Source organism: Pholis gunnellus (assembly GCF_910591455.1).
Source record: "Pholis gunnellus genome assembly, chromosome: 11".
NCBI lineage: Eukaryota > Metazoa > Chordata > Actinopteri > Perciformes > Pholidae > Pholis > Pholis gunnellus.
In genome coordinates this window covers 5,556,569-5,571,600 of record NC_136538.1, presented here as the reverse complement: position 1 = coordinate 5,571,600, position 15,032 = coordinate 5,556,569, and the positions used below count along the sequence as shown (strand labels likewise).

The 15,032-nt window shown below is 40.7% G+C and overlaps 1 protein-coding gene across 1 annotated transcript; it reads right to left on the bottom strand.

Annotated features, from left to right (window-relative positions):
- Positions 1–400: 400 nt before the first annotated feature.
- On the bottom strand, positions 401–13,882 carry LOC306703178 (uncharacterized protein). The gene is made up of 11 exons (XM_079169049.1): positions 9,721–13,882; positions 8,731–8,844; positions 7,984–8,062; positions 7,604–7,832; positions 5,637–7,440; positions 5,371–5,544; positions 4,364–4,537; positions 3,514–3,687; positions 2,953–3,126; positions 2,277–2,323; positions 401–2,140 (listed from the first exon to the last, which is right to left on the bottom strand). The coding sequence occupies exons 1-11, from the start codon at positions 9,822–9,824 to the stop codon at positions 1,608–1,610; spliced, it is 3,606 nt and encodes a 1,201-aa protein (XP_079025175.1). The 5' UTR covers positions 9,825–13,882; the 3' UTR covers positions 401–1,607.
- Positions 13,883–15,032: the final 1,150 nt, after the last annotated feature.

Here is a 15,032-nt window from a genome sequence, read left to right as displayed (position 1 = left end):
CATGCAACACCAAGCATCATCAACCAGCAAGGCATCAAAACAATCTGAGCCAACCCAGTTAATAAATCACATAATATTGAACAACACAATTTAACCTAAGTTTGTAGCAGATCTGTTATTCATATTCATATCCAATCATTCACTGCTGTCAGCCTCTACCAAGAGAAGAGCTCTCTTACCTTATGGAGACTACACAGACACCCTCAGACTGGACTTAGGTTGGAATGTACAAAATACAAACCGGTTTTATTTGGTTCATACAATAAAAAGATTAAAGGTGACAAAAACAAATGATGTAAAAAGTAAATAAAATAAAAGATAAAATGTCAAAAACATCAAAAGTGAAGATCAACAATAAGCCTTGTCAAAAAGACTCCAAACCAGAAGCCTGAAAAGAAGCCTAAAAAAGCCAAGTCCTGATTTTTCGTTGTCTCCTCCTATTTCTACCTTTTTACTTGGAGCATCTTTAACCTCCTGGTCCATATATGGTCGACAACTAAACATAAGTAAATCATTGGATGAAGCTGTTTACGTAGTCTTATAATTCATGACAGACTTCTTTAAGTTAACACGTATTTCTCAGGTTCCTGTCTGGTCTTCCTGGTGGAACATCAGTCAGGATGTCTCCTAAACAGTTACCATGGTTACAGCATCTGCACTTACATCCTGTTTCCTATGCTGAGTCTGACAAAGATCAGAGCAAAGTATGTTAAACCAAGATTATCTCATTTACTCATCTTAACCATTCGTGATTATAAAAGGATATATGATCACACATTAATACATGAATGAAAATCACTTAAACATTATCATCATTAAATGAACACATGATCAGTAAAAATACTAATCAAAGAATGAAAAGTAAAATCATGAAAGATTACAAATTATAATATATTTTCATTGAATAAACAGATGAGTTGGTTCTTGATCAGTAGTTTGGTTCAAACTTCCTTTGTCTCTCTTTTGATTTGTTTCTATGAGTTTCCCCAAAATAGCACACAGCCAGTGATGAATGAAGTAAAAGTGAACAATATAATGTGAAGAATGAAGCTGGATTTAACAAATGCTTCATTTTCTGCAGTGTTGTGATGGATTTGGAAATTTTTGCTTTGACATGATGTGGTTTATTATCTAGAATCATCCAAAACGTCACTAATCAAAGTTTGTTAATTTGTTACAAGATGATCAAAAATGATGAATTTAGTTTGTTCAAATCAAAACAACTCTTTACAAGTTGTGATTCTTTTTCCACAGGTGCTGAATTTGATCCAGAAAGACTCTTGTTTGACATTCGTAGGTTTTTCTTCACACAAACACATTTTTCAAGACAACAAAGTTCAGTTTTATACACGCACTAAAACATGTTACACAGCTTCTCTCAGACAACAGATCATTTCAGGTAATTACATGGACCTCGTTCAGCTCTTTCAGACATCCATCTGCAACACCACAAGTCCCAGAGAGCTCTCAACCCCCCCAGAGTCCAGACCAGCTCAGGTACCCCTCACCTGCTCCAACTGCATTTACAACCACTGAGAGATCAGGTTGGTACTAACTAACATCAGCTGTGTGTGATCCTGTAGAGACTTAACAGAGAGAAAGTTTCTCTAGCAGGAACACAGAGACACTGAGGAACCAGACCAGAACCTCAACCCAAACCCAGGATAAAGAGGTTCAGTGAATGTGGTGTTGAAGGTGTGGAGGTGGATCAGTGTGTCAGAGGAGACTCTGTAGAAGGACAGAGAGCCAGCAGGACAGTCCACATACACTGCTACTCTACCAGAGGAGGAGGAGGTGGTGATGGATGTTCTTGTCTTATTATGATAGACATAGTAACCACCATCAGAGCACAACAGACTCCAGGACAGATCATTCATTCCAAACCAACAGTCTTCACTGTCTCCTCTCCTTCTGATTCCTCTGTAACTCACCGATATATCAACCTCTCCGCTCCACTCGACCTCCCAGTAACAGCGACTAGTCAGACCAGTGCTACACAGCAGCTGAGCACACTCATCAAATCTGTCTGGATGATCAGGATACGACTGATCCTCCTCCACATATGTCACCTTCCTGTTGTTGTCAGACAGTTTGAGTTTTCTGTGTACTGTGTTTGTGTTGAGTGTGAGTTCACAGGAATCTGATGGAGAGAAAAAGACACAATACAGCTGCAGATATTAATCTATCATCTGTTTGATGACATCAGAGATGTGAATGAGTGATGTCACAGTTTGAAGATGCTTTGTTTTCATGAATCAAATTCAAAGCACACTTACACTTCCTCAGACCTGGTCTGAACCATCGGACTCCAGCAGGCTCCAGCCTGAAAGGAGGAGGGGGGTCAGAACAGCATGGAAACATGGACATTACATCGCTCTCATACACAGAGCTTCGTTATTCATGTTCACATGGAGCATGATCAGCTCATACTCTTTTACTTCAGTGGAGCTTCTTCTGATTGGCAGATGACGACAGCTCATTATGTTCACTTACTGATTATATTATTATCAGTATTATATTGACAATCATCATTCATTTAGTTTCCTCTACCAGTCAGTCAGTAAATCAAATGTTTAAACCTGCATCAATTGATTTCTTTGTCCACTTGTGGTTCAGTGAAAACAAACTGTAAACACTGAAATATTATCAGCTTATAAAGTAGTTGTGTCTAACATGATATCAACCAGCTGCTTCCACATCCAGCAGTTACACATCAACATGATGATTCATCAGGAGCCTTTGTGTTTGTGTCACCTGATGAATGGAAGTCGAATATTCTCTCTATTTTAGCTCTGTCATCCTCTGTCCCAGGATTATTACAGTTCAAGTCTGTCTGCAGCCACAGAGCACTGCCTGTGTCCCCCCATAACTTTGGTCCAGTCCTAAATGAACCTCTTTGGGCTCTGACACACCATGTCCACAATCAGCTGTTGGTGCTTCAATGAGCTGTACCTGAGAGTTTCCAGTCTCCAGTGTGGATCCTTCAGTCCAGCAGACAGCAGCTTCACTCCTGAGTCTCCTGGATGATTGTAGCTCAGGTCCAGCTCTCTCAGATGGGAGGGGTTGGAGCTCAGAGCTGAGGCCAGAGAAGCACAGCCTTCCTCTTTGATCAGACAGCCTGACAGCCTACAAACACAAAAAACAACACACATGTCACATAATCTAAGGGAACTGTGAGGGCTGGAAGTTAACTGCAATACTGTCAGATACTGTGGGGTTACATTAATATGGTTACTGATTGTTTTCTAGTCACAACCAAGCACCCACTAATGTCCATCAACAATCTGACAGCATTAATGATAACTCTCTGATATTTCAAGTTGTGACAGCAGAGTGAGAAAAAAAGACTGAAATTTGTTTAATTTATACTTTGAAAATATTAGAAACTAAATAAACGCAATTGGTTTAAAAGCATGCAAGCAGAGACACAATCATATGAAGGTTAAGAGTTTATCCATTAATCTAAATCAGGATTAAGGTGGTCATCAGTGGAAAATATTGATGAATCCTGACCTGAGAGTTTTCATTTCACAGTGTTGACTCTCCAGTCCAGGAGACAGCAGTTTTACTCCTGAATCCTTCAGGTCGTTGTTACTCAGGTCCAGCTCTCTCAGACTAGAGGACTGGGAGCTGAGAACTGAGGACAGAGCTTCACAGCTTCTCTTTGAGAGGTTACAGCCACTCAGTCTGAAGAGAACAATCAACAAGAAGAAAAATAACATTTGTTTTAAAATTATGAGTCTTGACTAAAGTACAATCAGAAAGAACAAAGATCATTTGTTAAATGAAAGTGGATACAATTATTTCTGTTCTTCTCTAAGGGAGAGAGAGAGAGAGAGATTAAACTTCATATTCTAATTTCATGTTGGTTACGTTCTAAAGCATAAATAAACAACCATCAAACTCTCAGCAGATCGTCACTTTAGAGACAGACATTCAAGTTTTCAGTCTCTTTTCCACCTCTGTTTTTCTCCTTTTCATTCATTAATTATATAAAACATAACATCACAAAGCATAAATAAAAGGAATAGGATGACCCTGTGATGTTGTATCGTGAATGAAAACTGTGTTTCAAATGCTGTCATTGTTTATTAATCCACTGTGTATGAAATTTGTCTGTTCTACAAGGTTCATATGATGTGATGGAAATTCAAAAGAGGACTTTTGGACCCTAGTTTAGTCTCTGAGTTTAGTTCTTCTGGTTCCATAGTTGTTAATTTCCTGGTGAAAAAAGGGTTCATGAAATCTGAAATCCTGATGAACAAATTCAAAGATTGAGAAAGAGAGAGGCTGTTTACACTGCATGGAGCTGATAGTTTAGAAACACATTTAAATCATTTCAGACAAACTAACTTGATCTGACCTGAGATTTTCCATTGTCCAGTTTGGACTCTCCAGTCCAACAGACAGCAGCTGTACTCCTGAATCCCGCAGGTCGTTGTTACTCAGGTCCAGCTCTCTCAGACTAGAGGACTGAGAGCTGAGAACTGAGGACAGAGCTTCACAGCTTCTCTTTGAGAGGTTACAGACACTCATTCTGAAAAGACAACAATCAGCAAGAATAAAAATAACATTTGTGTTCAAATGAAATTCTCTTTGATAATGAATCTGGACTAAAGTACAATCAGAAAGATAATTTGTTCAGTGAAAGTGAATACAATTCTTGCTCTTCTACTCAAAGCAAGATAAATATTCAGTTCATTGTACTCTACTGTAGACAGGAACTACTGTAGTATCAATATCAGGATGAGGGGTGGATATTTAACATTGTTTATTAGTGTTAAATACAAAGTTGGACTTTTCTGTTGTCTTCCTTACTCGTTTGTGTGTGTGAGTGAGTGAGTGAGTGAGTGAGTGAGGGAGAGAAATTGAACTTCATAATCTTATTTCATGTCGGTTAGGTTCTAAAGCAGAAATAAACAACCATCAAACTTTCAGCAGATCGTCACTGTAGAGACAGACATTCAAGTTTTCAGTCTCTTTTCCACCTCTGCTTTTCTCCTTTTCATTCATTAACTATATCAAACATAACATCACATAGCAATAATAAGAGGAACAACAGGATGACCCTCTGATGTTTTATTGTGTTTCAAGCGCTGTTATTGTTATTTAATCCACTGTGAATAAAATGTGTCTGTTCTACAAGGTTCTTATGATTTGACAGAAATTCAAAAGAGGACTTTTGGTCACTAGTTTAGTTCCTCTGGTTCCATAGTTCTGGTTAATTTCCTGGTAAAAAGGGGTTCATGAAATCTGAAATCCTGATGAACAAATTCAAAGATTGAGAAAGAGAGAGGCTGTTTACACTGCATGGAGCTGATAGTTTAGAAACATATTTAAATCATTTCAGACAAACTAACATGATCTGACCTGAGAATTTCCAATTTACTCTTTGGACTCTCTAGTCCAGGAGACAGCAGCTTCACTCCTGAATCCCGCAGGTCGTTGTTACTCAGGTCCAGCTCTCTCAGACTAGAGGACTGGGAGCTGAGAACTGAGGACAGAGCTTCACAGCTTCTCTCTGAAAGGTTACAGCCACTCAGTCTGAAGAGAAAATGATGAAGAAAAAATGAGCAATAAGTAGAAAAGATAGAATTTAAGTAATGATATATGAATCTAACTCTCTCTGTACTTACAGAGCTTTGTTGGAGGCTTTGACCACTGGCAGCAGCCTCAGAAGAGCCTCCTCTGAAGCAGAGTATTTCTTCAGGTCAAACACGTCCAGATCTTTTTCTGATGACAGTAAGATGAAGACCAGAGCTGACCACTGAGCAGGAGAAAGTTCATCTGTGGAGAGACGTCCTGAACTCAGGGACTGTTGGATCTCCTCCTCTAGAGAACGATCATTCACTTCATTCAGACAGTGGAACAGATTGATGCTTTTTTCTGGAGCCACATTCTCACTGATCTTCTCCTTGATGTACTGGACTGTTCTCTTATTGGTATGTGAGCTACTTTCTGTCTGTGTCAGCAGACCTCGTAGGAGAGTCTGATTGGTCTGCAGTGAAAGACCCAGGAGGAAACGGAGCAACAAGTCCAGGTGTCCATTTGGACTCTGTAAGGCCTTGTCCACGGCACTCTGGTAGAGATGCTTTGGTTTAGGTTTGTCTCTAAGGACTTTAGAAAACCAGGAGGTCGTTTGGTCTTCTGACAGTAGATTGACACCAGAGTTAATGAAGGTCAGATGGACATGAAGAGCAGCCAGAAACTCCTGAACACTCAGATGGACGAAGCAGAACACCTTGTCCTGGTACAGTCCTTTCTCTTCTCTAAAGATCTGTGTGAACACTCCTGAGTACACTGAGGCTGCTATGATGTCGATGCCACACTCTGTCAGGTCGGATTCATAGAAGATCAGGTTGCCTTTCTGCAGCTGATCAAAAGCCAGTTTTCCCAGAGACTCAGTCGTCTTCCTGCTCTCTGGACTCCAGTGTGGATCTGTCTCAGCTCCTCCATCATACTTGACCTTCTTCAGTTTGGACTGAACCACCAGGAAGTGGATGTACATCTCAGTCAGGGTCTTGGGCAGCTCTCCTCCCTCTCTGGTCTTCAACACATCCTCCAGAACTGTAGCAGTGATCCAGCAGAAGACTGGGATGTGGCACATGATGTGGAGGCTTCGTGAGGTCTTGATGTGGGAGATGATCCTGCTGGCCTGCTCCTCATCTTTGAATCTCTTCCTGAAGTACTCCTCCTTTTGTGGGTCAGTGAACCCTCTGACCTCTGTCACCATGCCATCACACTCAGGAGGGATCTGATTGGCTGCTGCAGGTCGTGTGGTTATCCAGAGGCGAGCGGAGGGAAGCAGTTTCCCCCTGAAGAGGTTTGTCAGCAGCACATCCACTGAGGTGGATTCTGTAACATCAGTCAGGATCTTATTGTTGTGGAAGTCCAGAGGAAGTCGACACTCATCCAGACCGTCAAAGATGAACAAAACCAGGAACTCTTCAAACCTGCAGATTCCTGCTTCTTTGGTTTCAGTGAAGAAGTAATGAACAAGTTCCACCAAGCTGTACTTTTTCTCTTTCACCACATTCAGCTCTCTGAAAGTGAATGGAAATGTGAATTGTATGTCCTGGTTGGCTTTGTCTTCAGCCCAGTCCAGAGTGAACTTCTGTGTTAAGACTGTTTTTCCAATGCCAGCCACTCCCTTTGTCATCACTGTTCTGATTGGTTCCTGTCTTCCAGGTAACGGTTTAAAGATGTCTTCTTGCCTGATGGTTGTTTCTGGTCTGTGTGGTTTCCTGGATGCGGTTTCAATCTGTCTGACCTCATGTTCATCATTGACCTCTGCAGTCCCTCCCTCTGTGATGTAGAGCTCTGTGTAGATCTGATTCAGCAGGGTTGGGTTTCCTGCTTTAGCGATCCCCTCAAACACACACTGGAACTTCTTCTTCAGGTTAGATTTGAGTTCACGCTGACAAACTGCAGCAACAAGTCCTGAATGAACACACAATAAAGAAGATCAATAAGTCAAAGAATATAATTCAACATGTCATTTCCTCAAAGAATGAGTCTATGAATATATTTTGGTCCATCTCTTGAGACATTACTAAACGTCCCATTTATCCAGCATGTTAAATCTTGAGAGAAATCCTCTTACTGCTCTGCAGACAGTCAGCCAGCTCCTCCTGCTTCATTCTCCTCAGGAAGTGCAGTGTGATCTTCACAAATGCCTCTCTGCTGGTCCTCCTCTGCTCTTCATCCTCACCGTCCAACAGCTCATCGTCCTCCTTCTGACTCTCCAAGCATTCTGGGTAATCTGAACTCACAACCTTTTGGATCTTCTTCAGCTCGTTCTTCACAAAGGAGAAGATGTTCTCCTCCAACAGCTGCAACAGAATATTCTATGAATGACACAAACTAAAACCATGGAACCAAACATCAGATGTTGGACAGACTGACAATCCACTGGTCTAAAAAGTGCAGCATGGAGATGATTGTGAACAGAATAGCTGTAAAAGTAGTTGTCCATGTACAGACCATAAATATGGAGTCCAGCTGTGTTTGATGCTGCTGGGCAGACTGACCTCTGGGAACCTCTGAGCTCTCTTGGTCCTCTCTGTGGAGGAATCATGAAGAATCAGCTCACATTGTGTTCGTCCACACAGAGACAAACAAGGTAAAGGTCCATGAAGTGATATCTGGATGTGGATGAGATGAGTCCCTGTAGTGGTAAAGGTTTACTAGTCCTGCTGATCCCACTGAGAATCAACAGCTCAGTCTTTCAGCTCACTGTTTTCTTCACCAGTCAGTTTGGTTTAGTCCCAACAGCTCTACCCAAGTCCTCCATGTAGCTCTCCCTCCCTCACTGTACACTGCTGAAGTGCACTGGAGCAAGGCACCCAGAACCTCCAGCTGCTCCAGTGGAGCGTCTCAGTGTCAGTGTTTGTACTGGGCAGCTCCCAGTATGAAAGAATGACACTAACCAGTAAAATGTCTCAGTTCAAACATGAATCATCACAGATGAGAAAGTAGGCGGAGTTTGAACTTGTCTCTCAGCTCTCTTTATGTTTTATTCCCTTAACGCCACTTTTTATGTGAACAGCTGTGGTCGACACTATGAATTTCTTCAGGAGAGACTGTCTGAACATGTGAGAAGTTAAAAACAGCACAGAAAAATGTGCATGTTGTAGAAAAACTGAAGATATATTTTAAATCTTTAAACACAGACAATAACTAGAATGGTTAGAAGTTAGAAATGCCTTATTGTCAGTTATAAATTCTTACCTTCCATCAGAAGATTTTTTTAAATTAAGAGGCTGCTCCATGGATGCATTACTCTTCAAGGACACACAGCTGGGTTCAGGTCCAGGTTCAGGAGATTCTGATCTCTGATGGATCCTGAAACGAAGACAGTATTGACACTAGTACATATTGAATAAACTTTGTCCTTGACAAAATAATGAAGAAAAACATGTCATGTGTCCACTTTATTAGGTACATCTGTAAAACAATTCAATAAAGCAGTGCTGCACTAAATTCTACCTTTACAAAGATGATAATGTTCCGTTTTTTGTATCAGAAATATGTTAAATCAGTTCTATGTGTATTACTGAAGTAACAGTTAAAGGTGGTGTTGTACTGGACTACATTCTACTGACTCAGTTAAAGGTGGTGTTGTAATGGACTACATTAGACTGACTCAGTTAAAGGTGGTGTTGTAATGGACTACATTAGACTGACTCAGTTAAAGGTGGTGTTGTACTGGACTACATTAGACTGACTCAGTTAAAGGTGGTGTTGTACTGGACTACATTAGACTGACTCAGTTAAAGGTGGTGTTGTACTGGACTACATTCTACTGACTCAGTTAAAGGTGTTGTTGTAATGGACTACATTCTACTGACTCAGTTAAAGGTGGTGTTGTAATGGACTACATTAGACTGACTCAGTTAAAGGTGGTGTTGTATTGGACTACATTCTACTGACTCAGTTAAAGGTGTTGTTGTAATGGACTACATTCTACTGACTCAGTTAAAGGTGCTGTTGTACTGGACTACATTAGACTGACTCAGTTAAAGGTGCTGTTGTATTGGACTACATTCTACTGAGAGCTGTGTTTGAGGGTCAGAATATTAGGAACCCCTCTGAATATATTGAAGTCTGGTACAACACCATCAGTAACTTTGACCTCAGTGATAAAACATAATGAACTGAGTGAACTCCTCTGTGACGGTGTCAGTAAAAAGTGTGAACAGTTAGAGATGGTCATCTCACCTCTGAGCCTTGGTCTGGCTGGTTTTAGAAGGAGGGACTCCCTCCTCTCTGTCCTCACACTGATTCATAGCAGAGTCCACACCTTCTCCCAAACATAACAACATTATTTCTCTTCATCATGACAAACACACACAGCTCATTCACCTCTATACTAAATACACTCATGGGACAGTTTCCATGTTGTTGTCACTTTGAGCTGCCAAGTCATATCTAAGAAATGACATTCACAATGCTCTTTAGTCTTTTGGCTTGTTTGAAGACTAGAGGAAGACACTTCAAGTGGCTTTTTATTGGCCTGTCTTCGGGGATGACGTCACTTATCACTTCTATTTGACTGACTTTGAAAAGCTCTTCAACGTTTGAAATGTTCCTCTGTTTCCAAGTCTACTACATCCAGTCAGAGCATGAAGCAGCTCGTCCAACAATCCAAAATCAGTCATGTCACCTTGTTAGCTGATGCTGAATTCACATCTCTTTGTACCTTCATGTGCAGAGGAACCAATGAGAGCTGAAAGCATCAGTCCAATCATTGATCAGCACATCAGCACTCACTCATCTTCTACAATATCAGAGGTCTTCAACAGGGGGGTCATGAATTATTATTCTTTTCATTTCTTTTTTTCCCCACAAATTTCAATGTCTTTAAATACACATTAACATGAATCCAACATATTGTAGCGAATGGATAAATGGAGGCAGAAGATGTTATCTTTCAGTCAAAAATGCACACATTCAGCGAAACACAGGAGGTCTCTCAAGCTGGGCACTGGTTCACTCACAGCTGGAGACTAGCCTGGACACAGGGTACATGCCAAGTCTCTTAATTGCATCCCCGTTTCCCTCACTTGGCTCCTTTCCTTGCGTCTTAGTCCCTCCCACCAGGGATGCATGGAGAGACGCAAGGAAACCATGCGAGGAGAGACGAAACGGGGAAATATATTTTAAGAGACATGAGATGTCCTTTCCTCAGTTGCGTCATGTGAAGCGACGTCTGTTTCTGATGACGGCGGCCGATCAGCTGTCAGTCGGCTTTAACAGCTGGAGAGACTTTTGAGAAGTTTGTGTCTGTTCACATGATCACTGTAATTAATATTAGTAACTAATAATACTAATAACTAATAAAGACACACAGTAATAATGACTGTATAGGTGTTTTCTCTCTGTAGTGTTAACACACTGTGTCTGTGTAATGTTTATAAGCACAGCATCGATTTCTACCGGCGGAATGCGATCGTCTTATTTATGACTTATTTGCATCGGTACGTTTTGAAATTGTGACTGGCGTCATTATTACATAACCCAGAATATGATTATTGTTTCTCTTCAATTATATAACTCATCAAATACTCAGGAATGATCAGCCTCACGTGACTGAATGAAATGATGATAAATGATGTAAAAAGTGTTTCGTCTCTCCAGCTCTCTGACTTTAATTGTTTCCATAATAAAAGTTATTGAGGGAAATATCAGATCATGAAAAGACAAATCTTTCTAATAAATGAAGAAAGTTGTTTGTGGTCCTTTTGTTGTTCGGACTACAATGAATATATATTTAAACCAGACGATGAATTAGAAAACTAATCAAATATAAACTAGAGTTTAATCTGATCTGTCTTCAATCTGGTGTTAAACTCCGTCAGTCAGTCCGATCGGCTGCAGCGTCCAATCACATAACTGATGCACAATGAGGGGGCGTGTCGGCCGTTAAAACACTTCCTGGAAGTCTGTTCTCGTGGTTCCTCGCTCATGGCTCCTCGGAGATCCCTCCCCCATCCTCGATCCTCGCTACTCAGAACTAAATAAGAGCTTTGGGGCGGCCGTCAATATGGCGGCGCAGAACAACTTCCGGTTCGAGCGAGGAAATGACAATTAAGAGACTTGGCATGTACCCTAAGATCCCAGACACTGCAATATATATTTGAAAAGAAAGACACTTACTTCACCCACGAATCCTTGTGCAATCATGTTTGCAAGATATTCCTGGCTAAAACACTGCAGCTCCTATCCACAACAGCCAACTACTGTGGCCAGTATATTATGCCAAGTGTATGGACATTGTTATGAACGAAAATGGATCGTTTTGTAACTCGACCAAAAAACATGAATCTTTCCATTATTTTAATAGTTCTGTATTGTATGCAAGATAACAGGTATGTTTATTCATGGCAGTGGCACTAATAGGCCGTCACTCATTTTTCCACAATTATGTTTAAAATAAAAACGTCAATTTGAATAGCTTGTATGCATGATTATCATGCAATTGACAGGCAATGTTGATATTGGCATTGGTATCGGTTGACAAGATATGTTTCAAAATGTCAGTGGCACGGCCACCCTACTCACTGTACCTTGCACATGTTTAAAATAAAAACATGAATATATGAACCTGTGTATTATTTGAAAAGCTTAGTATTGAATGCACAATAACAAGGTATGTTTCTACATGGCACTAAGCCCAGTTTAATATAAAACAAAATTGTATACAATATATATAGTCAGGGTTCTCTGCTCCATCCCTCTATCAGTTTGGGGGTCCTTGGCCTAAAAAACGTTGAAGACCCCTGCTCTAAACCCAACCGGAAGTCGGCCATTTTTAATGTATACATTTCTTGTGGGTTTTTTTGTTGCTATTTCTAGGTGTTGAACTTTAGTGAACTCCCCCTAGAGAATGAATCACATCAGCTTAATATTTAGTCAGAACATTCTGTCGCCCTCTGGTGGCTCAAAGGGAAACTGTCACCTTGAACATGCTCTCAAATTGCAAAATAAATGCTCTCAAATAAAGACAGGAAAGTAACTCAATATAATTGTGACTTGAGTTGTTTTTACAGTGAAAACTTTAAGCACAGGAGGAAACTTGCTATCAAAATGACTGCTCAGGAACTATATAGAAAGAAAAAAAGTGTCTCAGATTTAAATCAATAACAGGCCGACTACAAATCAATAAAAGGCCGACTACAACCTGCTGATAAATGTGCACACTTTGAAAAATAAAATTTTGCAAACGTTTTCAAACAGTTCCCATTAAAGATATTATATTCTTCAACAATAAAATACCATTAAATACAGATATTGGTTGTAAATACCTACTCTGTTAATCTACAACCCAATTCTGGACCAAATTAATTTGGCCAATATTAGAAAACATGTAAAGATGTAAGAGAATACTACATATTGAATTTCACAAACTGAACTTTGGTTATTTGTTATCTCCAACATCTGTCTGTTAAAGTTTAGATTTCTGAAGATAAAACAAACTTCACTTTACCTTCTTTTAAACCCCGTTAACAATCTCAAAATACTTCATTTTAAATAATGCTCATCCTATACATTTACAGTGTTTTACAAGTTGAATATTGTTCATCAACCTCCAACAAATGGAGCTGTGCTGTTTCTCCTCATGATCTCCCTTCAGTGTCCAGAAGTCAGTAAAACAAAGGACAGTAAATTACATGTCAGTGTCCTCATAGAAAACACTGTGGTCACTATGGCTATATGGGAACATGTGGAAGCTTTCATTTAATGGATTGTTCACATCACCATTTGATCAGTTAGTAACAGGTTGACTACAACCTGGTGATCAATGAGAGAAAAACTGAACACTAAAGAAAACACAAACACATTCAAACTATCAAAATGGGACAAAATCTGTTGCAAAGCAGATGAAGAAATGAAAATGAAGCTTTGAGGACTTAAAGGATTGAAAGCAGCAGGTGAGAGCAAACAGAGAGTCTCTCAGGTGTGTTTCAGTGCAGGAACAAAGGCCCAGGTGAGCTCTCTGGTCCCTGCTGGGTCCTAGTGCTCCACAACAGTACAGTCCTGACAGACCCCAGATAGATCAGACTGAACTCATCTTCTTCATCACAGTGTCATCATTCAAAGCAACTCTTCATCTGGACTTCAACATTCAAACTAACAGCAGCTTCTCTCCACCTGCTCACACAGGCAGCCATCTTGTTTCCCAGCTGACGTTTGTGTTTGAAAGCAGCTATAAACAATCACACGTTCACAACAATCAGCCACGTCATTTCAACCAATCACAGCTCCACTTACTGAACTTTTAGCCATGAACTTCATCAGCGTGCAGCTCTCTTCGGTCCTCAGCAGGTCTGTGTAGAAAAGGAGCTTCGTGCTTCACTTCAACTTCAACTTCTATTAGACGAAGTGATGTGACGCAGCTTATTATTCTTCATCAGAGAGAGGGTGTGTCCTCACATCACCATCGAAGTATCCAGTCTGACTGGTTGGAATGAGTCTCAGTCTGAGCTGCGTTCACATAATCAAATATTGTGAACAGAAACCTCCTCACAGCTCAAACACAAGTCTTTCAAGATCAAACTCAGCATCTGTGAAAAATTAATTTTAACTTGTAAAGAGTTGCTTTGACAACAGACTGGATTCTGTTGTTTGGACCAGATAGTTAAGAGGATCCATGCACGCCCCTCTTTGTCACTTTGTCTTCTTGTATATGTAGACTAGTAGGGAACAGATGATCACGCAGAAACTTGTTGTGTAGAGTTTATCTTGAATAAATACATTCACTAAGACAACAGAGTCTGACTTGAGAGTGTTTTTATTCTTCACTCCACTTTGTGGATCTGGTTGAACCTGTTGGGGCGGGACAATTTACCCACGTATCAGTCTTAAGCTGAGTTCTAAATCATTTACTTTTTCTTTTTTTTTACTTTTAGGACACACTGCAGCCTCCTTACAAAGTATACTAATGCATGCAGTCTGCATTCAACTGGGACATACTGCTTCCTCATTACATGGGACCTTGAACTTTGACCTTCTTGCTTATAAATCTGCTGTGCAAAGGATTGTGGGTCAGAATAGCCAGGAAAGCATGCTAGCTTGCATGCTGCAAAATTTGACCGAATGTAGTACACAAACTCTAATTCCTGCAGCAACCACCCCCAAGGTGGATACATCACGACGACTGTCAAAAACAACCTGCAGGATAGACAAGATATCCTCAAGGGAGCAGCAAGGTGGAGCGAGGCCCTTCATCTGGCACCAGTCAACGAGTCGAATAATCCCTCTAACGGGAGGGGGCATGTGCATTCTGATACGTGTAGACAACAGGGGCCCAGAGATCCAGGTGGCTTAGTCTCACCTCTTAAACCTCCAGACCATGAGGTGCTGCCCCAGATTTGGCTGTGAGAGGACGGAGGACACTGCTTGACGCAGAGCCGTGGGCAGGTCTGATCACAGGTCTGCCTCCACTAGTGATGCAAGGTGCAGGAACCACCTGGTGCCCAGACTCTCCAGAGCTACCAGTAACATGGACAGGTGCTGCTTTGAACCCTGTT

Excerpts from the sequence above, each read along its gene's own strand:
- LOC306703178 (XM_079169049.1), bottom strand. The coding sequence starts at position 9,824 with ATGTTGTTATGTTTGGGAGAAGGTGTGGACTCTGCTATGAATCAGTGT. Across the intron at positions 5,545-5,636 it reads AAAGCCTCCAACAAAGCTCT|ACTGAGTGGCTGTAACCTTT; the intron begins GTAAGTACAGAG and ends TTTTCTCTTCAG. Across the intron at positions 2,324-2,952 it reads TGGAGACTGGAAACTCTCAG|GCTGGAGCCTGCTGGAGTCC; the intron begins GTACAGCTCATT and ends TCCTCCTTTCAG.